Here is a 26,283-nt window from a genome sequence, read left to right on the forward strand (position 1 = left end):
CTGTTTCTTTAATACATAGAGCACACAATTATAAAGATGCTTTGAGATTATGCAGATGTATCACTAAACATTTTACTGCTTCCAGGCAGCTTTCCTTTGGTTCACAGCAGAAAATGCGACATCTCAGAGGGGTGGCTGCACCACGAGAGTCTCCTAATTTATAGTACTGCCAAATGAGTCACACCTTGACTGGAAATGATCAATTGCTTAAACTCCTTGGGTCCCTCACAGTATTAAACCACCAAATCAGGCTTATAGATTATAAGGGGGAGGAGCCTGGAAGTACCAGTCTTGTTGTTCAGTTAATTATATACTACTAAACAAAAAATCTTATATTTTTGGACCCCTACTATCCTTAGCATTTCCATAAAAGTGGTACCATTTTGGTGCTTCAATCAGAGCTATATTTGGTCAGCATTTTTGGTAGGAATCTTGCTGGAAACACACTATTATTTTCAGTTTCTGCTAAAAGAATTTAAGAGGTTAAGAAACATGTAAATGGTGAAGTGTATGTTCATCTTAAAGATGACAAAGTCCATGGATGCTTAGTTACAAGCAAGAATATTGGCAAGGACAAATACAGACACAAGAGGAAAACTAACAGCAAAGGTGGCAATACCTTTCTGGGAGTGGAAAATTTAATTTTTTGAAAGGGAATATATGAATGAAGCAGCAGGCCAGGAAGGCTGCCAAGAGTGGATGCACCAGCCTGGCAAATAGGGCTGAGAGTCCTCAAATTCTGTTGGGCTTTATGAGCACTCTTTGGAACTAACAGCTTTGGGAACACAGTCCTGCATTTATTTTGTAGCACAGATTTGGCACTACAGGAAATTATCTGGATAGGTAGGATAAAACCATCAAAGAGCCATCAATATTGAATGCCTCTCACTTGGCCTCAGCACCAGGGCTGCTGCCAGCCTTGTATGGAAGTTTGTCTTCCAGAGGTGGGGGAACAGGAGTGGGATTAAAGTCCTCCCCTAAATGAACAAGTTTGAGAGCTTCACTTTTTTCCCAGGGGGCTGGCTTAAAAGGCATATTTCTCCAAGGCAAAAGGGGGATTCCATATGCTGGCAGGGAGCTACTGGGAAGGGCAGTGGAACCAAAAGGTGCTTTGTGTTCTGTAAGAAATTGTATAAAAAAAGAGACTCAGTTTTTAAAAGTAGAGAAAAAAGCAAGAAAGTTATAACCATAAAATACATGATGAACTAGACAAGATTAATTCTCAAAAGCCTTCACAGTCTGAAAGAAGTCCAGGAACTGTGTGGCTCACTGATAATCCTGCAGGAAGACAGTACAAGTTTAAATTCTGTTAATGAAGAGCAGCCAATACTATCTGCATGCAAATTTTTGCTTTTATAAAATAAAATCCGTGTATGAGGTACCACATCTACCTTAGTCCTAACCTGAATGAAGTTAGTTTTTCGAGGATATTTTCTTGGCAAGATTCTCCTAAATTAATCACCCAACTTGTTGTATGAGTTTCTCTGTAGGCATCCTAGAAATACTAGGTCTGTGATGGATGGGCATCCTGCCCACCATTCAGGAAGAGAACTTTTGTTTCTATCAAAATTATTACCAAATTTAAATCATCCTGATATAAGAGATAATCATATTCATACGCATGTGATGTATCAAAGCTTTACATAGCATTTAAAAATCAGGCTGCTAAATCTGCAACATTTGGGACTATAGTTCGTAGTTCAGGCATTAAAACTAACAGGATAAGATTGATGGAAATGTTTTTTCAGTCCTTGCTTTTGGCAATCTGAGTAACAGCATAGTAATGTTTATGTTTATAATACGGAATTTCTGTAGAAGTGGAATACAGGGCCTATTCTAATGAAACCTTGTTATTCATATAATGATGATGTGGCTCATTGCTTTTATTTGCATCTGCAGATTTCTCAGTGGTTCACCAAACCTCAACACATTTTCCAAATAAGAACAGAGAGTATGACTGAAGCTGATGAAATTTCCCACCAAGTATTTCTGTACAAATACAGTAGGCACAGAGTGTCTTCTACATGAAATATTAAGAAACTTATTATTTTAATAACTTAAAATAGCTGTTCAGTTCATCATTCCTCTGTTTCATTTTCTCTGTAGTTTCTGCTGTGGCACTGAGCCTGAAATCACTCTTGAGATCAACAGAGTCATGTACAGATACAAAATGTTTAAATTTATGGAACAAGTTATAGAATTCTGCTAATATTACTGTCTTATAACCTTTTACCCATCAAAGCTTTTCAAGGCCACCTGGACATTGCATTATTTTGTACTCACAATCAGGAGGCATTTTTTCCGTAAATAACTTGTAATATTCTTTGAGAAGTTCTAAGTTTTCCTGGTTAATGTTTTCCTGCAAAGTGGTATCTCCAAACCTATGAAAATACACAATAAATTATGAAAAAAACCCAAAACCCACAAACAAAAAAAAAGATAAATTATCCTTCATAACTATTTCTTTGCATAAAGAAATGGCTTTGGTTTTCTATTACTTGTCTTATAGTGCTGAATGTATTAGATTTTGTCAAACATGCAGTAGTTAAGTTCTTGTATGCTTTGGAACTAATTTTTGGAAATGAGATCATCACTGATGCATACTTCTTCCAAAAGTTCATTAACAAAGCAATCTATTTATACACATGCAATAAGGCACTTTTTTTTTTTTCCCCTCACAAACCCTGAATAAATGGAAAGGCACTTTTGGGTAATTCCAAATGGTATCATAGGCAGAGAATACCAACTCCTCCATCTCTTAGTGCAGCTGTTGCTTAAGCATATTAATTTCTCTAAGAGCTGGACAATATGAAAGTGACACAAGACGGAAGAGAAGCTTATCTACAAACTAACTATAGCTGTAGAAACAATTATCTTTGTCTCTAAGATCAAGATTTCTACAACAGCCACATTTCACATGCCAAGAAAATAAATCTCACGGTACTACGGAGATGTGACTGTAAAGACAAGGATGTCCCTGTGGCATTTAGGGCCAAGTTTTTGCAATTCATCTTTAGAATAGCTTTGAAATGGAAATGGAGGAGTACAGGAAGAGAGGCATGGGCAGGTAAGTGAGAAACTCAGGTAGAGAGAAGGAGACACGGATCAGAAGATACCAAATATACGGCTATATTGTGTACAAGGGAAGAAAATATTTCAATGGGCACAGGGAGATGTGACTACTTCCTCAGTAGCCATTGCTGCATTGTCACATGAGAACATTTCTATTAAATCAGAAATATGGTCAAGTGTATTCTATCAAAAAACAAATAAAAAAGATGTTTTTTTCTAATAGAGTAATAGTACATATCCATATTTATAGATATGTGGCTATTACGTTTTCTCTCATGCCTTTCTTTGTGCACAATGTAAAATGACCACTGGGAACAATACCTCCTGCCACTTCACTTGCAAGCCAGACATCTTTTCATACCAACTCCTCTACAAGCCCCCAGGTAATCAGGCTATTTCTCAATTTTTCCTCAGAACATTCGTAACATTCAGTGCTTCCTGCCTGTCTCACACATGTAAGCTCCCACTAGCCTGCTTCTTGGCTACCACCTCATGTCTTATCTCTTATTTTTTGAGTGTCCCACTCAGAACTGTCATGACTGATTTTGTTGGTTTTGCTCATTATGAGTTTGGCCACATCACTGCTCTCAACGCTTTCCTCTTTATGGCATCAAGAACAACCTATTTTCATTTTCAAGAAGTTCCCAAGTTCTCTAACCAACTATCCAACCTTTTCACCAGTAAAATGCCAAATTTTCTGTCTTTCAATTCAGTCTATGTCTCCCATTTCAATTTTCTGTCTAAATTTTCTCACATATCACCACTCAACTTGGAAAAGTGTCCCATAAACATTCACAAAGCTACCTGATAGCATTCTTTCATAGACTTCTTTATGAGACTGATTTTACTTGGCTGTCTACAATGAGCAGGAGGTGAAATACTGTGGTGCTTAACTTCTTGCCTATTATCCAGGTTAAGGATTTTCACTGTCTCCTTCTCACTCCAGCTACAGCTTTGCTATAAGCTTTTGGCTTACAGCAAATGCAACCTAAAGATAAGCATTATGTATTTTGAATGCTCTGTTAATAAAAGCAGCTAAAAGAAAAAAAGTTTTTTAAAAGTAGCTGTCTGTATTGACATCTTGACTTCTACCTTTCAGTTTTAGCACTGCACAAACATAGTAATTTAACATGACCAACAGATACCTTCTCTTGGAAAAGAAAATTAATACATTTGTGAAACTTTGACTATTATTATACTAATTAATTAGTTTCCAGCAATCTGTTGCAGAGGAGTACTAATAACACATCAGAACTTTATCAGCCTTCACATTGCTACAAACATACTACTAATGCATTCCCTATTATTAACCACCACTCCACAACCCTGGAAAAAAGCCCTGAAAAATGGAGACCATTTCTCTAGCTTATCACTTGTCCAGACTCTTCAACACTTTAAGATATAAGAACTTTGAATTTTCAAACTTGTTTGAGAATTTCAGAGTAGTGCATACAAAAAAAATTCTGCATCTGTGAAATATTTTGCATCTGTATCCAAGAGAAACATGGCACTGACTATGTGAAACGAAGCCCTACTTATGGTCGTATCTTCATCTGGACTTTTTCATTGTTCTACATTGCTTCATAGCTTGTTTTTATTTCCTTTAATACCTTTGAAAATACACACTGAGTCAACGTGAGATTTTCCAAGAGCAAATAACAAAAAAGATTTATTTCTAATCCTGAGAGATATCCTGTACCAGCATGGAGTACATGCACAGAAAATGAAATGTGACTTTTTCTTACCTCTCTGCCAGTGTTTGCTGCTCATTGATTCCAACATTAAAGAGCACCGGATACATGCGAAGCAGCTTTCCTTCTTTAATCTCTTGTGGCAGCAGCTCAAACATCTTTGCTGGAAGCTGGACCTCTATAATGTAATGTTCACTAGGAAAAATATAAAACAAGAATAAAGATGGGGTTCTTGAGTGGTCTGCTTAAAATAACCTTCCAAAATTATAGAGAATGTGTAAACTTACAAATCTGTCCCTTTTTCCCTTAACTGAACCATAAAAAGAGATGATTCAGCTTGCTTGTTTTAAAAGCATAACCAAGCTACATGAAGAAAGGCAGGTATAACTGTGTATAACTACAAACTAACTTTACTGAAGTGAAAATAGGGATATATAAGTAAGGATGAAAGCAGCAAAAAAGTCCTCTGCTACCAAAATATCAATAAGAATACCTCAACTCTTAAAATGCATCTTGCTGAGTTACAAAAACTTCCAAAGTCACAACTTGATCTGGTATCCACTCTAAAAGTAATATGAGCAAAAATGTTTCATAAAAACCCAAAGTAAAACTCACATTTTCTTCAGTGGTTGGATTTTCTCCCTGGGGGTAGAAAGCATCACCAGCAACAAAATTGTGAAGATAATAACTGAATGCTCATCACACAAACATGAATCCTGATTTAGGAGAAGGGATATAATATATAGCAGTTCTGGGCTTATATTTGTGTTCGGTCTGGCTTCATGAAAAATGTGCTACTTTGGCTGCCAGGCCAAATTCTGATCACATGGAAGCCCCCAGTTGGATTCCACCTGCCTTTGAGAACTGATGCCCCACTCCACAACAGAAACAATGGGGTGATGTTATCTTAGCTTTTATTTGCTTTCTTTTCATTGTTAGAGCAACCAATCTAAATTTAAAAAAGGCAAAAAAAACGAAACAGACTAGAAGAAAACCCATTTGTTTCCAGGGTTCCTGGTATTTTAATCAGAGAGGGCTGACTGATAATGGAGGCTGAAATTTTCATTACTGCAGAGAACATTTGAAATATGAAACAAGCAATAAGGAGTGTTACAGCAACACAGAGGAAGGAAGATCTATTCTGCCTACAGAAGTCAGGCCGAGGAAGTGACTCAAGTTTTGTATGTAAATTTAAGATAGATAATTGTTTGCACCTATGTAAATAATCATGAAGTCCCTCCGACTCTTCAATCACATACTTGTTAAAGAATAAAAATGCCCTCTGGAGAATCTGGGTGAGAAAAAGACAGAAAATCTTGAAGAAAATTGTCAGTTTCTGTAGCAGCTCTGACACCTTTTGCAAGCTAGAGGGATGACTGGCACCACCTCAAGTGTTTGGAAAAACAGATTTCACTTGGAAGAGCCAGTGGTCTTGTTTAAACTTTATCCTACTCTTATGTCTGAGAAAAAAGTAAAATGGATCAGTGCAGACCTGTGACTGCAATGTAATTGCATTCAGCAAGGGCAGCAACATCTGTTTAGTACAGGCTAGAACTGGCATCCAATCTTTGAGCAAATGCCAGATGTTCCCCACTGAGAGGGAATATCAGTCCTGAATGGAGAATACATGTCTCAGGGAGGAGGGAAATCAAAATAGTTCTGCTTCCCAGGTAAGTTTGTGTTTTGTTTAATTAATTCACCCATGAGAAAGAAATAGAGAGCAAAAAAGGAGAGTAAAGAATGTGGTTCCCATGACCTCTGCATAGCAGCATTAATTCTTAACCTGCCTGAGAGCCCTCCTGGCTGCTGTCAAGTGCTACCAGAACACTCTGGAGATGGAGTGCTTTGATGAGCTTAAGAAAGATTGGTTTAGTCTAATTCAAAGAGCATGCACTACAGAACTGAACTGCCAGCAAATTACTGCATTGTTGTATTTCACTACTCCCAAAATCACTACAAATCTCTGCATGTGAAAGAATGCTGAGAAATACTGACCTTTAGGCATGATAAATTAGTATCAGAACAATTTGAGACTTCCCCCTTGTCATTTTTTTTTCAAAACAGTTTTTGAAGTCTCAGAGATAATTCTTGGTAACTTTAAAAAGTCTGCTACCAATTGCACAATAAAAACAATGTGTTTCTGTTTGTGGAAGGAAAAGGCCATAAAGCTATGACAGAGCTGTCTAGAAAGCCCAGGAGTAAGTACTGAAGTCAAATGGAGGCAAAAAAAGAAACAATTCAAAGTAGTACTGGAGGACTGGAGGACATCTGGAGGACTTGTTTGACAACAGTCAGCCAAAAATCTTACAGGTCTATGATTGTACATAAAAAAATAAACAGTAAATTTTATCATCATATGCTTTCTCTTTCATGGCTACATTCAGTGCACAGCTATTAGGCAGGAGATGGATTAGGTGGGTACAACATTTTCCAATGAGATGCAAAAATCAGTATATAATTTTTAACATTTAATGACTCTTCAGAAAAACAGAGTGGAGAAAGCAAGCATGTGTTTTAAGAGACTAAATAATAAATTTTCATCTACTGAGGAAGAAACTGTATAAATTTAGGTCTTAAATATTTAAATGCATATGATTTGCCTAAACAGGACTGCTTAAAAATATTCCTCTCTAATTTTCTTTGCATTATTCTCTAATATTTGTTATCATCACATATGAAGATAGACAAACACTTGTAATCCTGGTAGAATGCTTCTAAAAGGTACCCCCCACATGGCTGAGGCTCATGGATCCTGCAGCTGTTTTGAGTTGGCTGAAATCACACACCTTTAACTCATTGCAGTAAACCCAAAACAAGTAATTTACATGGACTTTGGTCAGTCACAGTAACTCAGCTTGGAGGTTCTTTACCCAGATCTTCTTTCAGCTGAGTGCAATGTTTTAGATCACTTCAGTGTGGCTTTAAGTGCTAGTCCAGTCTTGGACTTCATTGATAACACAGTGTAAGAGACTGTGATAGCTCAAAGTTCATGTGCACAATCATAGAATGGTTTGGGTTGGAAGGGACCTTAAAGATCATCTAAATTCAACTCCTCTGCTGTGGGCAGGGACACCTTTCACAAGACCACGTTGGTCAGAGCCCCATCCAACCGTGTCATGAACACTTCCAGGGATGAGGCATCAACAACTTCACAGTTCAATCTGTTTCAGTCCTTCACCACCCTCAGAGCAAAGAATCTCCTCCTAATATCTAATCTAAATCTCCCCTCTTTTAGTTTGAATACCTTCCTCCTTGTCCTACCTCTCCATGCCCTTGTAAAAAGTCTCTCTTGTAATCCCATGTGGTACTGCAAAATGCTGTAATGTCTCCCCAGAGCCTTGTCTTCTCCAAGCTGAACATTCCCAAGTCTCTCAGCCTGTCTGCATGAGAAATGCCCCAGCCCCCTGATCATCTTCATTAAGACATCTGGACTCCAATAGGTCCACATCCTTCTTATGTGGGGTCCCAGAGCTGCATGCAGTACTGCAGGTGGGGTCTCATGAGAATAGAGAGGGAAAGCCATCTCCTTTGACCTGCTGGTCACACTGCTTATGATGCAGGTCAGGATACAGCTTTCTGAGCTGCATTCTAATAAATGAACCCACCTAACTGATCTAGGAAAGCCAGCAGACGTAAACCTTTTGGACTCCAGCAAAGCTTTTGATACAGTCTGTCACGGTGTACTTCTGGACAAAATGTCCAGCACACAGCTGGGTAACCGTGTTATGTGATGGTGAGCAACTGGCTCACAGGTCAGGCCCAAAGGATTATAGGGAATGAGGTGACCTCAGAATGGTGTCCAGTCACTGCTGGGGTTCTGCTGGGCTCCGTCCTTGGCCCCATGCTCTTCAACATCTTTGTTAGTGACCTGGAATGCTAACTAAGTTTGCTGATGATAGTAAACAGGGAGGAGTTGTCAACTCCCCTGAGGTCAGAGAAGCCCTGCAGAGACCTCAACAAATTAGAGGTGGGCAATCTCAGTAGTAGAAAGTTCAACGAGTGAAAGGCCAGATTCTACATCTGGGATGGGGCAACCCTGGGTGCATGGACAGACAGGGGAATGAGGGGCTGGAGAGCAGCGCTGTGCAAAGGGCCCTGGGGGTCCTGCTCGATGGAAAGCTGAGTGTGAGTCAGCAGTGCCCTGGCAGCCAGGAGGGCAGCTGTGTCCTGGGGAGCACCAGGCACAGCATGGCCAGCTGGGCAAGGGAGGGGATTGTCCTGCTCTGCTCTGGGGCGGCCTCACCTCCAGTGCTGGGGGCAGTTTGGGGTGCCACAGTATAAAAAAGGCATGAAGCCATTAGAGAGTGTCCAAAGGAGGACCATGAGGATGGTGAAGGGCCTTGAGGGGAAGTTGTACAAGGAGTGGCTGAGGTCACTTGGTCTGTTCAGCCTGGAGAAGAGGAGACTGAGGAGAGACCTCAGTGTGATTATAACCTCATCAGGAGGGGAAGCAGCAGGGCAGGCACTGATCTCTTCTCTCCAGTGAATAGTGACAGGACTCGACTCCAGGAGGAAGCAGCCTGAAGCTGTGTCAGAGGATATTTAGGTTGGATGTCAGGAAAAGTTTCTTCAGCCAGAGAGTGGTGAGCAGGTTGAACTGGCTCCCCAAGGAAGTGTCACAGCACCAAGCCTTACAGAGTTCAAGAAGCATTTCAACTCTCAGACACCGGGTGTGATTCTCGGGAAGCCTTGTGCAGGGCCAGGAGTTGGACTTGATGATGCTTGTGGGTCCCTTCTAACTCAAAATATCCTATGATTCTGTAAAGAATGTTCAAAAATTGCCTATTTTGGCCTCTAATAAAAGAATGTGAGTTCCTGAACAGAATTTCATCTCCCCTGGGTGGCTGGTATCTATTACCCACACCAGCAGACCAGTGCACTGCTAGACAGTGCCACACAGTTTGGATTGATTTGTTTGTACACACAGAATGCCAGGTTTAAGCACTTCCCTAGAAGAAACAATTACAAGTGAATATACTGACTCTTTAATATAAGAATTTGTAGTTTGATTTTCTGTCTTGCGTTTATACAGTCTTTTACTCTCATTTATTGAGCCATATCATATAACAACCAAAATAAAAATGGAGGGTTTCTTAAGCAATTATTAAAAAATAACTAGATTTTCACCATCTTCTCTTTTTATGGTTGGCTTCCAATGCTGTTTGGTAGGAGCAGTCTCATCACAGCTCTAAGAATGGGACTGCTCCACATAAGCCTTATAGATTTTTTTTTTTCTGATACCAATCCCATCCAGTGAATATCTGCCAGTAAGTACAGTACAGCAATCATGGGCTGTAGTTCTTCTTCCTAAACACTGACTGCTCCATCAGTCCAGAATGCCTGAGGCAGCTGAAAGTTCAAATCCAGGACCTCCTGCTGTGACAGCTCAGTGTACCACAGTAATGGCAGCAAACCAGCAAATGCTGGATTTTTCAGGATTTTTGACTGCTGTGATTTACAAAGGATGTATTTCTTCTGTTTTATCCACACATCATAATTATTCTTAATTATTCCCAATGTGTTGCCTATGATACTCCAGCCTTCCTGTTATTTATTTAAATTCTTTCTCAGAAAGCCCATACAATGAGAGTCAATCATCCAGAATAATTAAGTAAATCAGTGGTGAAAGACCCCTTCAGAGGAAACATATATTTTCTAAAAGTTGCTGATTTTAGCTGAATTTAATTTACAGTCATTGTAAGAATAATGATACTATTAAGGAAGTGATTTCTGAAAAATAAAAGCATTTGGAGCTTCAGACTAGAATAATAATAAAGATGAAAAATCCATTCCAATCTTGTTAACCCTCAAATACCCAAAATTAATGGAGTATTGCAGTTTATGTCCTGATATTCAGCAGTACTTACATGAGATTCATAAATGATAAGCGATTTTGTGCAAGGATTTCTGAGACTGCATATGTCCTGTGGGATTTTCAGCAGCTAAAAAAGGCTTCCATTTTTAAAAGTGACTACTAAGTTTTGAATGCTAAGTGGCCTCTGAATTTTTTGGTTTCCATCTTAAAAACAATCAAGGCCTAACTCTTGGAATTGCAATTTCATTTCTCACACTGAAATACAAATTTGGGACATTCAAAACCAAAGTTTCTCAGTTAGTGACCACATTTTTAAATAATGACTTTTTCACCTGTCTAGGATTCACTATCTATGTGTAAATAATGCACCAGCAGCTCTGCACAACACAGACATTGTTCTGATTAATTTGTATTAGTAACTGGAAGTTTTAGCTTTTTATCAGGAGAATAACCCAGAGCTTACTGGCTTTTAGAATCCCTACCACCTCACCTTCTGAAAAGAAAACTGTTGCACTTTCAATAAAACAGGATTCAGCAACAAGAAAAACATTAGGTTTCATGGGCTACAGATGAAAACTGTAGCTTTGTTTCCTGGGTCCAAGAAATAACATTCTTACCGCCTTCCAGTTATAATAGGCAAAAAATCTTCTGACTTGGCTTCAATGACTTTAAACATTACTTTCTGCAAATCTGAAATGCCCACAGCCATGTCTTCTAGCATCCCTGCTTCTTCACCTACATGAAAAGATTAAAGAGATTGTTAACAGAGTTGGCAGATCGGTCACTGTATAGGTTAGAGTAAAGCAATACAAGGGTTATATTTTCCAGTCTCTGCATCTAAAAATCACAATTCTAAATCCACATTACAGTAACCTACATAAAACCAGACTAATTTTTTGAATGGCTGACAATTCTGTGGCCTAAATGGTAACTATGAGTATTAAGCAGTTCTGAAAATCAGCCTGCTCTATACAGGCATAGTATAACCTCAGAAAAGCCATTTTTGTCTATTCTGAAAGTGTTTAAAAGCCTTTCCTGCTGATGGAGGACAAAGATTTTGAGAATAACAACAAGTATCATGTAATATGGAGAAGACAGCTATCTCCAAGTGAGTAACTGCATTAAAAAGCTGCACAAATGCTATATTCCTCTACTTTAGTCAAAACCTCTGATTCAGAGAATGATTCCAAGAGATGTAGTTCAAAGTTGAGAACATAAGGCAATTTCTTGTTCAAAATTTCCTTTTTAAGACATATCAAATAATGGCATCCATAACAAACTATGAAACAGTTTTCAGGCTATCTTCACATTATCAGCACTGGTGATCAGGGCTGAGGCTGATAAAGGCAGTAAGTATTTAAATCTGCTGTTTGGGTTAGCTTTGTAAAACTGGTATTTTGGATCAGGTCTGCATGGAACAATTAGCAGGTCGTGTTCTCTGAGGAACTCGGAATGAAATAGATTAATAATTTTTGTTGCAGAATTGGCAACACAGTATCAATGACTTCAGCTGTGCTATTATGTGCAAGTCTACTGTCCTGTAAGGACAATATTTGATTCAACAAGCCAAATTACTGGAAACAGAACAGAGGTTAAAATAAGAACTTCCTGGGTAACTTCTGGGCCTGGTACATAAGGAACTTTGTCCAATAACAATACTTACTATATGTACTAAGGAGTCCTTCATACTGCACGAGCAATCCAACAGTATGAAGCTGTTGTAAAAATCCTTGATCATGTAAACCTGTGTGCAGTTTGATTATGAAACCACAGACCAATCCAGCAAGCTGTAAAGATAATTAAAACACGTGCAACTAAGAGGTGTACTGTTACAGGACAAATAGTTAAAATAAGGCTTGCTATCATTATACACAACAGAGGTAACACCTACATATTTAAGAAAACAGCATAGGTATTTCTGTTTAGTGACTATATATATGATTTCATAATAATGTATTTTGATGCTTTTTTTTGGGGTGCATAAAGTAGTGAAATATTCTGTTAATTTATATTAGATAAGCTTAATTTGTTTTGTGTCACTGTATGTAATTTACACTGACATAAATCAGACCAGAACCTCACTTGTCAGGCTTTAAACAGGTAAGACTGTGAATTATGATGTGAATTAAACATGTGAATGATGATGGACTTGAAAGTGGTTCAACATCTAATGCAACTGAATCTCTTTGGCAGTTGCAACATACAACTTAAGGGAGAAATTAAGTGAAATATTTAGAGAAAAATCTATCTGAAAAAACCATGAAAACATGATCTACAGGAGAAGACATAAAGAGCTTCAGTTATTTGCCAAGGGAAGACAGTTTTAAGGAAAGACATGCTAATGGTCTTTAATCACTTAAAATGCTGCTACAAACTGAAAACAAATAATTGCTCTCTATTTCCAAGGTGACCAGGAGAAAAAAATCTCCCTTATCTTGGACGCTGCCTAGCCAGTGCTCTGTGAGGCTGCATCTGGAGTGCTGTGTTCTGGCTCATTAGGACAAGAACAAGGAGCTACTGAAGAGAGTCCAGAGAAGGAACACAAAGATGGTTTGGGTCTGGAACATCTCTCTTATGAGTCGAGACTGCAGGGGCTGGGCCTGTTCAGTCTGGGGAAGACTGAAGGGGATCTCATTAATGGACATAAATACCTCAAAGGCCAGTGCCAGGAGGATGTGCCAGATTCTTTTCAGTGGTCCCCAGCAACAGGATGAGGAGCAAAGGGCCATAAACTAAAACACAAGACATTCCACCTCAACATGAGGAAGAATTTCTTTACACTGAGAGTGGCAGAGCACTGGAACTGGCTGACCAAGGAGAATTTGGAGTCTCCTTTCTGGATTCCTTCCAACCCCACCTGGGTGTGTTCCTGTGTCACCTGCTCTAGGTGACCCTGCCTTGGTAGGGGGGTTGAATTGGATGATGTCCAGAGGTGCCTCAACGCTACCTATTCTGTTATTCTGTGATTATGAATATCAGCAAGATATAGTCAAAGCTAGACTTGAGAAGCATATAATCTATCAAGTCTAAAAATAGATTTCTGGATATTTATTTGTGCAAAGGCAGGATTGGGCAACTTTTCCAGCCCATTGCAGACCTGCTTCTCTGACTTAGTGATAGAAGTACTATGAATTTTTACATACTATTTAGTTTCTTACCACATTATAAAATATTTAGGTAAATATCATGGAAAATAAATGAAAAGTTGTGGCAAATTGGAAGGAAAAAGCCCAACCAAAAAAAAAAAAAAAAAACCCCAAAAAAACAAACCACAAACACTGGCATGAACAGTATACTTATAATTACAGCAACAGAAGGAAGTGACACAAGACAACCTACTGCTTGGCTAAAGACGATGTCTCTTCTTAGGGTCAGCATCAAACACTGGGGCAAACCACAGGCAAGTTCCTGGAGCAGCACAAACGCCATGGATTGCTTGGCCCTGGTCACCACCTCTCCCATGCAGTCCTTCAGTGTAATCACCAGCGGGTACAGCTGCTCATACCAGTCATCTAGAACACAACAGGTCATCTGTTCCAAAGTGGAAAACTTGCAGTGAAAAACCCTTTTCCGCTAGGAAGGACGGTGGCAGCAGCTGTGTAGATCACCCTTCCCTTTAAAACAACCCTTGCAGCTCTCCCCAGATCATTGTGGGATCACAAATGCCACCATGCTTGCAAGTAGGACTCCATCTTACCACTGGGAATGGGTAAATCCCAGGCCTGAATCCAACTGCACTGTGAAACAATGGCTGTTTCTAACAGTTCCAGCATCTCTGTAAAACTTGTATTTAAGTGTCACAGACAGAGTATACAGGGAAACACATAAATCCTCATTTAGCACATAAAGATTAATACAGTGGAAATGAAGATCTCCGTTCCAGGACTTACAACTGGCTATGTAAGAAATGAAGTAGCATCACAAATGCAAAACCAGAGACGATAAACATGTATTTAAGAAAATGTGGGTGCTGGAGGGCAAAACACAATAACAAATAGGTATCTGGAAGGGTACCTGCTTAATCTACAGGCTGGAAAAATAATAAGCTTCAGATCATATTCCTTTTTGTTTTTTAGCTTCTCTCTATGTTGTTCTCTTTAAATATTTAGAGATATTGAACTCATTTTAACTATTTCCATCAGAGAGATGCAGACTATTTTGAAACATGTTTTTCCCTGTAAAAATACATGCTATTATTAAATATATTATTTATATATATAATATAAAATTATTAAAATATATAGTTTACATATATAATATGAATTATTTATAAATAATAATATATAAAATATTTAAAAAACCCTAGTGAAATGCTTGAAAAATGTGATTCCTTAATACATTACAAATGAAACAGTGATAACTAGAAATGGAAGAAAATCAAAACATCTTACACAAACTTTCCCAATAATCCCAGATGTTCCTGAATTTTACAGGATTTAATAGAATCAGACCTGCATTTTAGTTGCTTTGCCTACCCTCTAAGTTGAGCACATAATATAAACAAACAAATAAATCCTCCTCCTTCAGAATCTACATCTCAGTTTCATTGTACAGTTTGAAATGGGGGAAACCAACACTCTGGAAGAATCTATATAAAAGTTGGGAATACAACTGACAATGCAACAGTCTATAATTGGCTCATATTTTCTGTAGATTAGTGTAATTAAGAATCAATGATAATTAAAATCTGTTGTAATTAGGTGCAAGACAGCAGCATCTTGTTTCAGGTAACATTCTGAGTCAGGACAGTAAAAACTCATTAGTACTGAGGAAGTTCTTTAGGCAGGAAGACACGGCTGCCTGGTGCCAGTCAATCTGGCAGAGCTCCAGAAAAACACATAAATTAATAAAACTGTAGCCAAGAAGACTGGAGAGAACTTTGAAAGTTGGGAGAAATGAGAGAAAGCAAGGAGCAGGAAAGGGGAACAAGGACAGAGCAGGCACAGAGGACAATCTCAGCTCCTTTATTGTCTTTGTGGTCAGACAACATGGGTTTTAACACAGTCATACATATTTAAACATGAGTAATACAGACTGAGGAAGCATTCCCTGGAAAACAGCAGTTCTGAAGTGAGTGTCATCCTGACAAAACAGATTGTAATCCACCCCCAGGTACAAGCTCCAGGTGATTTTATACATGTCATTGACTAACAGAGGGATGACACACTGCGTGCCAAGGTTTGGTGTACGCGTTTTAAAGAGACTGCTGGAAAAATTGAGAGCTTGCAGGGCAGAGCTACCAAGATTTAGAATTTAATCTCCTTAGGATGATGAAAAAGGCTGAGCAACAACTTGATTTCCCCTCTTCATGAGGAGAAAATAACAAGGACTAACTGTGGTGTTTATTCTAGGGAATAAAAGCAAAAGAACAATCAGAGGCTGCTGCAAAACACAGACAAGTTTAGAAATAAGGTAGACAAAAAGTGTGATGTACTGGAAGTCAGTGTAGACAGATCAGGCAATCTAAACTCTCCTTTCAAGTCAAATTACAATCCTTTATTAATAGCAATAAAAGCAACAGCAGCAAAATAAGCTCAAAAAATGTAAGGCACACTGAACCAATAAGGAAGGCTGGATGTGGTAAGACTAGTTTGTTGGCTGCCCCTTACTTAAGCAAATAATGAAAAATATTACACTTGGCCATTTCAAAGTAGACTTAAAGGTACAGCAGGCATCTGTTCCCCCTACATGGGAAAGGAGAGCTGGATACAGGTACAGATGCCAAGGATATGGCACATACTCTGATAGCCAGGGCAGAAAAAGCAGAATTTCTAGAACTAACTACACTTCTTGAACTTGCTATTACAATTTCAGGTTATGTAGACAGGGCTAAAGAGAATTTCTGACAGCCTTTTCCATAAAAGAAGAGCATGTACGGACAGGAGAAGGGGGAATGGATTCAAACTGAAAGAGAGTAGGATTGGATTGGATATTAGGACAAAATTCTTGAGAGTGAAGGTGATGAGGGACTGACACAGGCTGCCCAGAGCAGCTGTGGATGCCCCATTCCTGAAAGTGTACAAGGCCAGGCTGACTGGGGCTTTGAGTAACCAGGTCTAGTGGAAGGTGTCCCTGCCCAACTGCTGCAGATGGGTTGGATGGAATGAGATGCCCTTTAAGATCCCTTCCAACCCATACCATTCTTTAAATTACTGAACAGAGGGGGTCACATGCTGGCCACAAGTCACATAATACTTAGATCTGTTTTAACAGAGCTACCAGTTAACGAGTCCACCCACTGTGGATTTCTGTTTCTTCAGGAACATAACTTTGTATTTCTCTTTGGATGCAGGATGAACTGCATCCTAACATTTCAGTGCTCTGTTTCATCAGCATCCATTCCACTCCTGCTCCCACAATGCTTAAAGGCCTCTCCCAGCTTTAAGCATCTGCAAATTTTATATGCATCATCCATATTTCATAAGGCAAGTCAGTAATAAAAATACTGAATAATACTGGACCCAGAACAAATCTAAGTGGATTCTTCTCCATGCAGCTTTCTAGGTTGGCAGTAAACAACTGATAACCACCTTCTATTACGATTTTCCAAAATTGCACATACCTTTTGGTAGCTTCAAGATAATTTTCTCACAACATTTTTTGAGGGGAGAATACATGTTTGGAATACCAACTTATTAATTTACCAACATAAGCAGTTTTTGTCTGTAACAGTTGCATTTAAAAGGATTTCAAAGACTTTAAATTCTCAAGGTCATGTTTTTACTAAAGAACATTCATACTAAATTTATTAAAAATAAATCCTACTGAGTACTTAATGTCCCAAAGAATACAGAGCCTTACTTACATAGGTATTTGGCTTTTTGGTAAACAATAAAAATTGTAAGTTTGTAGAAAACCTTACCCTAGCAACTGAGAAATAGAAATTATTGTAGAATATAGAGTTGCACATGTCACTAGTAAAGAAGAGAACCTTTGTGTGATTAAGTTTTCCAAAACAATCTTCTGCTCCTTGCTCACACTGAAACTGTGTTAATAAGGATGTCCAGTCCCCAGAAGGTGGAGCTAGTAGGCAAATGTGACAGGGATTGTGTTGTTTCTTGAAAAAAAAGAATGTTCATGAATGAACAAGTATATTCTCATGCTTATGCTTTATTAAAAATCAAAATAAGAGGTGAATCAGAGAATGAGATCTTAGAAAAGCCAATCCTAGGAAGAAAAAAAAAGGTGCCCAATTTTTGCTCGGTTAAATTTCACTGTGTCACTTGTTATGCAGGATGTCATGCTGCAAATACTCCACCAGGAATCTGAATGAGAATCCATTCATTAACAATGCACAATGGTCCAAAAATCCAGCAGTAACACCTACTTATATGTAAGTACTGCAGCTTGTAAGTTGTTCCTTGAAACTGAGAAGCACTGTGAAACTAAAGTTTGTGAAACAAAAGAACAAATAAACATTGTATTTTGAAGCCTCCAAGTAAATTCAGTAGATCTTGGAAAAAAAGATTGTTTTGCACGCAAGGCATAAATATATAATACTAATGCAATTCATATATAGACATTATTTTTAAAGGGAGCTGACATGTCTAGAGTTCTCTTAGAGTGACTGTAGAATCACTTTGAATACATTTTAAAATATCTTTCCAAATACTAATTATTATTTCCAAATAATTTCTTTGTAGAATCACTTCAGAAAAGGAATGATACAAATTATTGCTTTTAACACATACACAGACTCACACACATTGAGTCTTCAGATCTCAACTTTCTTTTAAATTAAAATTACAACATTTGTATCAATGGAAAATTGTTTGAAAAAGGGTAAAGAATTAACTGAATGAGTGAATATCTGAAAAAAGAGATTAGGAGCAAGAACAGAAGCAACAAGGAGACTCCAGGATGACTGTCAGCTTGCTAAAATGACATGAGCAGCCTGTCAGGTTGGATCACTTAGCATCCAGAAGAACTGTCAGAGTCTCCTGATGAAGCAAAGAAACTCAGTACAAAAATAGCGTTAGTCAGCCACTGGAAACTAAAACAAGGCATAAAAACTAAACATGTTAAATTAAAGAATGAAAGGATGAAACTAAGAAGACAGTACCACCGCTATGCGGTTAGAATGAGATTAAAACAAAAGTGCATGTTCAGCAAAGCACTGAGTAAATATTCCATGTCCATTGCCAAGAGAGTGGTAGCAGCTCAGTTTGTGATAGGATTTGCCCTTTGGTTACTGGAAAATACCTTTCAGTACCATGTTCCTGTAATCAACAGGCCTGTACAGGCAAATGACCTGCTTAGCAGGCAGCTAGTCAGTTCTGCATGCTCATACCCAAGTTAAAGTATGTCAAACCACATGTTAAATTCGACAAAGCTTGGCAGAAAAGCAAGCACCTGGTCTTTTCAAAGTCAAGCCCACTGAAATGCTTATTAAAATATGCTGGTAACCAAAAAGGATGCTTCAGCATAGCACCTCCTTTAGCCCTACAACAGATTAAAAAAGTCAATTTTGTCACTGCTATTTGTGCCACCTAAAATCCATGAATGGCTTTAAGTCACTTCAAAACTTAAATGGTGTGAAGTTAAAAAACCAAACCTTAAATAAGCAGAAGAATGTATAATGTCATGCTCTTAAAGCAAAGGAGAGCACTACAGACATGTAAGATATATAAATATAAATGTGACATATAAATGTAACAGCAGATACCCACGAGGTAACCTTTCACTTAAATTAATCACTTACTGCCTGATCATAAAAATAATCCATGACAGAATTGAAATAATAGAGGTAAAACAACATAAATGAGTTGTCTTGATATCACAAAGTGAACAGTGGACAAACTCTGTTTTAAGGAAAAAGGAGGCAAATCAAACCAACCAACCAACACAGAGCAGCAGTAAATCCCTAAAATCAGTGTGAAATAATTAACCCAGAATTTGGTTTTACTCACATAGGACAGGAGCAGTCTTTTAATTTATATTTTTAAAGGGAGGTTTAAAAAGACTAACTTAGATGATTTCACATATTCAGCTTTGCACCATAAAAAGGTCAGTGCCTTTTTTCTATATTTTGCCACTCAGCTCTTGGAGCTCAGTTTAACTCCAGCTGAGGGCTAAGCTCTTTGAAAACGGAGAAGGCTTTGTACTAGTAATTTGCAGGAGCAATAAAAACCTGAATAATTTTTCCTAGTATTTCTGCACTTTAAAGTAGCAGTTTACTTTGCACAGTTTGGTTGTCCAGAAAATTTGAATTCTTGGGATTTATTATTCCATTGCAATCATCCAAGATTTTCTACACTGTCACATGGATTAATGGTTAAACCCGAAACCATCCAATCATACATACACAAGTATCTCAGCACATTTAATCACAGTGAAAACAGAAAGAGAAGACAAAGGTAGTAAAAGACAAAGCTAAGGAAATCTAATACATTTTAAACACAGGAATGTCCTGTGAATGCTGTGCTACTAAATATTCTGATATCTTGTTTTAATTTGTTGATTCAGTTAAATAGTCTTTCTTTCCCTTACATATTTTTCAGCTTCTGTTTTTAGGCAAAGTACTTAGAGAAAGTATGGCTGAAGGGGTTGTCTTGTATTTCTGGGCTACATTCAGCCCAGATAAAGATCCTATCAAAAAGAAAATGATGATACAAAAGTGAGAGGGAAAAGGGAAAAAAAAAGGCATAAGTAAAATTCATGCAAAGACAAGCTTAAAAGTAAAGGAAGGGAAAATGGAAGGAAGAGGAAGGGAAGAGAAAGCTTTTGATTGCTCTAAATAAATTATGTCTACTACTCAAGGACACAGACCACAAAAAAAAATTTCATCTTCCTGACTAAACAATATTTTAAAATAAAAGTTTTTCTGAAGATGCAAATAAAACTAGAACATGGCTTTATTTCCCACTTCTACCAGAATTGCATTGGAAGGGATGCACTGAAAGGATGCAGTGCTCATCCCCAGGGCATTTAAAAGTCAGAAATTTTGAATCTAGACTTATATAGTCCCACACAGGTGATACATAATAACAGATAATACAAGAAAAATTAACCCACATATGTCTGTAGCAATGTGAGTATGAACAGAGGTTTCCTCTAATTCCAGCTAGGAAATGGGGCAACATTCCCCAAGTACTCTTTGCAAACCTATGCTGAAGGTTATCAAAGGCCAATTCACAGAGCTTACGATTCCATAACTCACTTAAAGGCAAAATCCAGGTGCAATCACACTGGCAACTCAAATTGTTTGTGATAATATGGTGGATCCTGTATGTATCAAATTAGGGAGTTCTCACCCAGAGCCGGTGAAGGAACAGCTGGGTGGGAGCCCTGATGGGGTGGTACAAGAAGCAGATGGAAACAGCCACTTTCAGCAGCCAAACACAGACATCTGTCAGGGGCTGTGTAAGCACAAAAGCAAACTGCTGTGTTTCACTGGCACCTTTAATGCTACAGGACAGGCTTTCACATTCCAACGCTCATGGAAAATGAAAAGGCAAAAGTAAAAAGAATTTAATGTTGTCACATATTTCTCCAAGGCAAGCCAGACTAGAGTTAGAAGAACAACCAAAAAACCCCCTCTCCTTAAAAATCCTTCTACTCTTCCTGATTTATCCTGCAGAGGATTCATAATCCTGCAACTGATGAAACCATAGCATGTTACCTTGGTAACTGTAACTCAAATTCAGTCTTTAGAATACACTCAAAGGTCAGACTGCATGAAAAGTTAAGGCTGAAGAAGGTATAATTCACACTGAAAGGCAGAATACAGGGGAGAAAAAGTGCTTCAATATTTCCAATTACAAAGATTCCAAACAACAAATATAAACATGTTTGGAAAAAAAAAAAAGGGGTAAGATCACACAATGACACAGTCATTGAGACTGCAAATATAAACCTACTATAGGAAACCCTGAATATATGTCACAACAACATCTATAATTATATGAAAATGCTATTGCATCAAATTAATGTAATAACATTTTCTATCATCTAAACTGAACAGGTGTGCATTCTTTGAAAGGTTTTCATTGCTACATGCTACAAAAAAACAATCAGGTTCACTAAATAAGCAAAATTTTATCCCATACTTCAAGGCATACTTGTCAATATTTTGTTCAAAACTCTGTATTCTTTTTTCTTACAAAAGCAGCCCAGTTTCTCAGAGGATTAACTAAAGCAGTTTCAGAGTCAAAGATCAATCTGTGCCCATATATTTCCAGCATTAATGAAATACATTATGCTCAAATTATGTATAATATATAAGCAAGATGTGGCAAGCTTTTCATTTATGTCACATTTGTGAATTTTAAGTAGCACAAAACCCGTAATTTTAGAAATGTATCTATGTGTGTACACACTGTGTGATTTTGTATCTAGGAAAATGCTGTGAACTCACAACCAGACTTCAAGTTTAAAATTAAGCAGAATTAAGGCCAAATTTGTAACTGTAAACTTGGAATCTCAACCTCTGTGTAGGTGCTTCACAGTGCACCCTTATGGTTTCTTGTTAAATTTCAGAGAGCGAGATGCAGAAAAAAACAAACATCTAAACCCACACTCTCATAGAGAAGTCAAGCATGAAAAATTCTGGCCCCAAAGTTTTGAAAATCATTAGGGAACCAACTTTGGCACACACCTGGACAGCTCTTCAGAAAGCTCCATATTTCAAGTTAGTCCTATAAAAGAAAGCAATTTTAAAACATCTCCATCTCTACATGACCTTGAAAGCCCTATAAACAGTCCAAGGTATTCCTAAAATGATGTCTTGCTCAAGAAGAACGTGAAAACACAGCAGTCTGCCCCACAAATCTCTGCAGTTCTCACGTGAGGGAGTATTACAGAACTTTTGGGAAGCTTAACAAAAGTACTGACTGCACTCACTGAAGGACAACTGTACTGATTCAAGAGAAATAGGGATGGCTCTGAAATGAAGAAAAAAGGAAGGATTTATTCCAGCACCATATCAGTTGGATATTTTTTGTGTCCTTGGCCCAGAAGACAACTTCTCAGCTGGATGAAACTTATCTATAATTTTCTAACCATTACTGTTATCATTATTGCTAAAACAAGAGCTACATTTCATTCTACTTGATGGCTGCTGATTATAATACTTAAAATTATTCAACTTTCCTTTTTTTTTTTTTTGCTTGTGACCTAAAAGCTCTAACCAATATTCCATTTGCCTGTGCAGGGTGTGAGCCTGAATCAAAGCTATGATCACACTAGAATGAAAGACTCAAACAAACTGGTTAAATCCATAACATGGCGTATAGCAGAGGAGATGTTCAGGGCGTTGAAGAGAGTAAAGGAAATTATGTAAAAGTTCATGCTGGCATGAACTAGGCATGTCAGAAAGCATTCCAAAATAATTATCCTAATTCATACCTTTTTTTTTTTTCCAGATAGAGGAAGGAGGTATGGAAATCAGAACTTTTGTTCCACAACTATGAAATACAGACAAAATCTACAACATGTATGTCAATGCATACACACACAAATGCACTGTAGTCACTTGGGGGAAAGTCTGGGAGAAAGTGTTCTACTACCACTTTACCTGCAAAACATTTCTACAAGACATACTGGGCTTCTAACAATAGCAGGAAACCTTGTTAGCACCACGGGGAAGAGAAGGGAGTTAGGAACAAGAACAATATTCAGTTTTTCTCTTTTAATCACAATGAATATGCTTGAGTTCACCATCTAAGGATTCTTCCCAGTTCAAAACTACACCTACCTAGCTGTTAAATGTTTGTACCTCCTCTGAGGAAGGCAGGAAAGGTATAGAAAGCTGTGTTGATATTTTTCACCTGCAAGGCTTCACTAGAGAACAGAGATTTTATCACCTTCCTCTCTAACATTACATGCCTAGTAAACAGAAACTTAGAGATAGTTTAACAGATAAGGAATAAGTTGCTCTCTGGACTAATCATACAAAATCAAGTCCAACACATCTTGCGGTGAAAACAAGGATTCCAGGACTCCAGCACAAACCTCTCACACTGGCAAAATGCAGATGTTACAGTTGCATTAAAAATCAAGATTACAACCAGAATTCACAGAGCTCACCAGTACCACACAAATGGCAATAAGCTAAAAAAGTAATTTTAATTCTTGTTATGTAAGAAGGAAATTACAAGTGAGTACTGATAACTTTAAAATGATGTAATTAAATTCTGTGGAGAACATGTAAGGGAAGATACAGGATAAAATGCACAATGAAAAAAAAAAGAAAGTTGAAACTACACAAAGCTCCATAAAGTAAAGTAGTTGTGTTGGTTTGTTGTTTTGTATGGGGAGTTGTTTTATTTAGCAAAAGAGTGGCACAAAGGTTGGCTCTGATTTCCTTGCATTAGGACTACCACCACTATCACTAAGGATCTGTTTAATTTATTGCAACACACTTTCAGACTAGAAAGTCTCAGCAGACCTAATCTCTGCATCAAGAATGCAAACATGAATAAGCCATAGGAGAAGATCAGAAGAAGATCAGAAGGTGAAGATCAGAAAGTGACAAGGACTCACCATGTACAAAATTTTCTTTACATCATCCCATGGAATTATTCCACTTGACCTTTTGACACAGGCTGATACGTATATGCAGATAAACATGAATTTTAGCAAATCAGAAAATAAAAATCAGTATATCACCTCAGAAAAGTGGAAGCATTTGCAGGAGAATGACACTGATACAGAATGTTCACCTTTCCATACAAGTTTTCTATGGGGTAAGACACAGTCCAATTTTTTTTCCTCAAAATATTACATGCAAGTAAAACCTAAAGTAAATTATATTACATCAGCCTACAAAAATAAAACGTTGTGGTTGCAAAAGGTTTACACTCTAGCACAAACAACTGAGCATGGCAAGCAGTCTGAGCACATATTAAAGCTGTACTTTGTTACATAACTTCCCTACAAGTGTGAAAACCTTGCTATTAGCACTCTCATCAAAGATACTATGGAATCTTCTCTAGATGACTTTTCTGTTGCTGTGTAGATTTTTATTGACTCTTGTCAATGATTAAAAAATAAAAATTTAGGGGGTGTTGCTTACCTCCTGTATGCAACACCTTGCAATCTGCTGCTGAAGGCTCATTTTCACCCTCTTTAATGTTGCTGATGTTGTCTTTTTCAAGCAATCTGTCCACCATGGCAATAAGGCAGTTCAAACTCTTTGCCACATTGGCCCACACCCTGTCCTGAAAAGAGTAGAATTATCACTGCATGTTACTGAAGAATAAAAAAAAAAAAAAGAAGACAATAGTAATTTATTAACCCCTCAAGCTGAGACAGACGTGCAAATTACTAGAACTATTAGACATCTCTCATCCTTCAGCCTATTACCAACCTGAGACATTTTCATGGAGATTTTTCTTGCAGTGTAAATGAATGCAAATTCTTACGGTTTTAGACACTGTGCTTCAAACTTGACATAAAAATGCAGACAAAGTTTCAGGTCTAATAGCATGGAACTGAGCAGCTTGTCTATTTAAATGATACCTTAAGAGTATAGACACACTCAAAAGCCTTGCCAAATCAAACCTTGTGTGGGCCAGTTTTATCACAGTACGTAATAACCTCTTTTTGATAATTTAACATATCCTGTATTTTATCACATCAGTTACTCTGCTGAAGTAAATGCTAAATTCAACTACTAGAATGAGAAACTTGCTGTCATGGCGTATTTATTAGGTAACACCAGTTTCATTCCCCACCTCTCACATAAACTGCAACCATCACAATTAACAGAGTTTATAGTAGGAGAACTACTGAAGTAATAGAGTGGTAGAAAAAATTCTGTACGAGATGGCAACAAAAGAAATAATGTGGAACACAAGAAAGAGTTGTTATGGAACAGAGATATAGGGAGGGTCCTTCAGGTACTGGATGCTGCAGAAATCAAAGCTTTTGCATCTACTTTTGCGGCACTGAATAAGAAGGAAAAGAAACAAGCCATACAAGAAATGAGGCTGTACACAAGACACACAATCAGACTAAAACCAAAACATAAACCCACAGAAATCACTCTCCCCTCTCCAAGTATATGTTTCAATGATTAGTCATTTTGAAAATATTATAAAGCAACCAGAGTTTGCTTGAGGGTTAAAAATGGGAATATAACATCACTACTTTATTTTCTATTTTATAGTGCCAGAAGCAAGAGAAGGTTAAAGAAAACTGATAACTCAGAGAAATACCATAGTTCCATATAAATGGCAACCCTTGGATTTTGAGTGGAGGCAAATCTAGAACTACTACTACTACTAGTAAGGCAAACATTTAAATCTAATGTTACTTTTCAACTACGTACCACACTTCAGCCTGACTAGATGGATCTTATCTTCCCCTGTTCCCTCCTCCTGAGGACACAACCTGTGACAAGTGGCATCCTGACCCAAAAGACAACACATGGGCCCACATGTGAAGCATGGACTTTCCCAACATGTACAACAGAGTTCCTCTCCTCCAGCTCCCCAAACTGACTCCTGGAGCATTCTTGTGGGCAGCCTTAAGGACAAGTGAGCATCCAGTTTATAGGTGAACATGGAAACAATGTTTTCATTTTCTCCCTAGATAGACCTGCTTTAACCATACTATGAAAAAGGTACTGTTGATTTACAAGAGGCAAGAACTTGGTCACACCCAAGCAGAACTGCATTTATTCCACAACTGTTTAAAGTGCTGCATGTACAATGTAACATGTGGAAATATCTGCACCTGTACATGAGATAAAACATTAGACAC

General features: G+C 37.9%; 1 protein-coding gene across 1 annotated transcript in view; it reads right to left on the bottom strand.

Moving 5' to 3' along the window:
• The window catches only part of INPP4B (inositol polyphosphate-4-phosphatase type II B), a 295,785-nt gene that overhangs the window by 37,333 nt on the left and 232,169 nt on the right, over nt 1–26,283 (bottom strand). Inside the window, exons 16-21 of the mRNA XM_064416567.1 lie at nt 24,593–24,737; nt 13,918–14,090; nt 12,242–12,365; nt 11,196–11,313; nt 4,818–4,958; nt 2,284–2,381 (exon numbers count right to left, since the gene is read on the bottom strand). Coding sequence (XP_064272637.1) covers nt 2,284–2,381; nt 4,818–4,958; nt 11,196–11,313; nt 12,242–12,365; nt 13,918–14,090; nt 24,593–24,737 — 799 coding nt within the window. The remainder of the gene's footprint in view (nt 1–2,283; nt 2,382–4,817; nt 4,959–11,195; nt 11,314–12,241; nt 12,366–13,917; nt 14,091–24,592; nt 24,738–26,283) is intronic.

The sequence above is a fragment of the Passer domesticus genome, chromosome 4, assembly GCF_036417665.1.
Source record: "Passer domesticus isolate bPasDom1 chromosome 4, bPasDom1.hap1, whole genome shotgun sequence".
Classification (NCBI taxonomy): Eukaryota; Metazoa; Chordata; class Aves; order Passeriformes; family Passeridae; genus Passer; species Passer domesticus.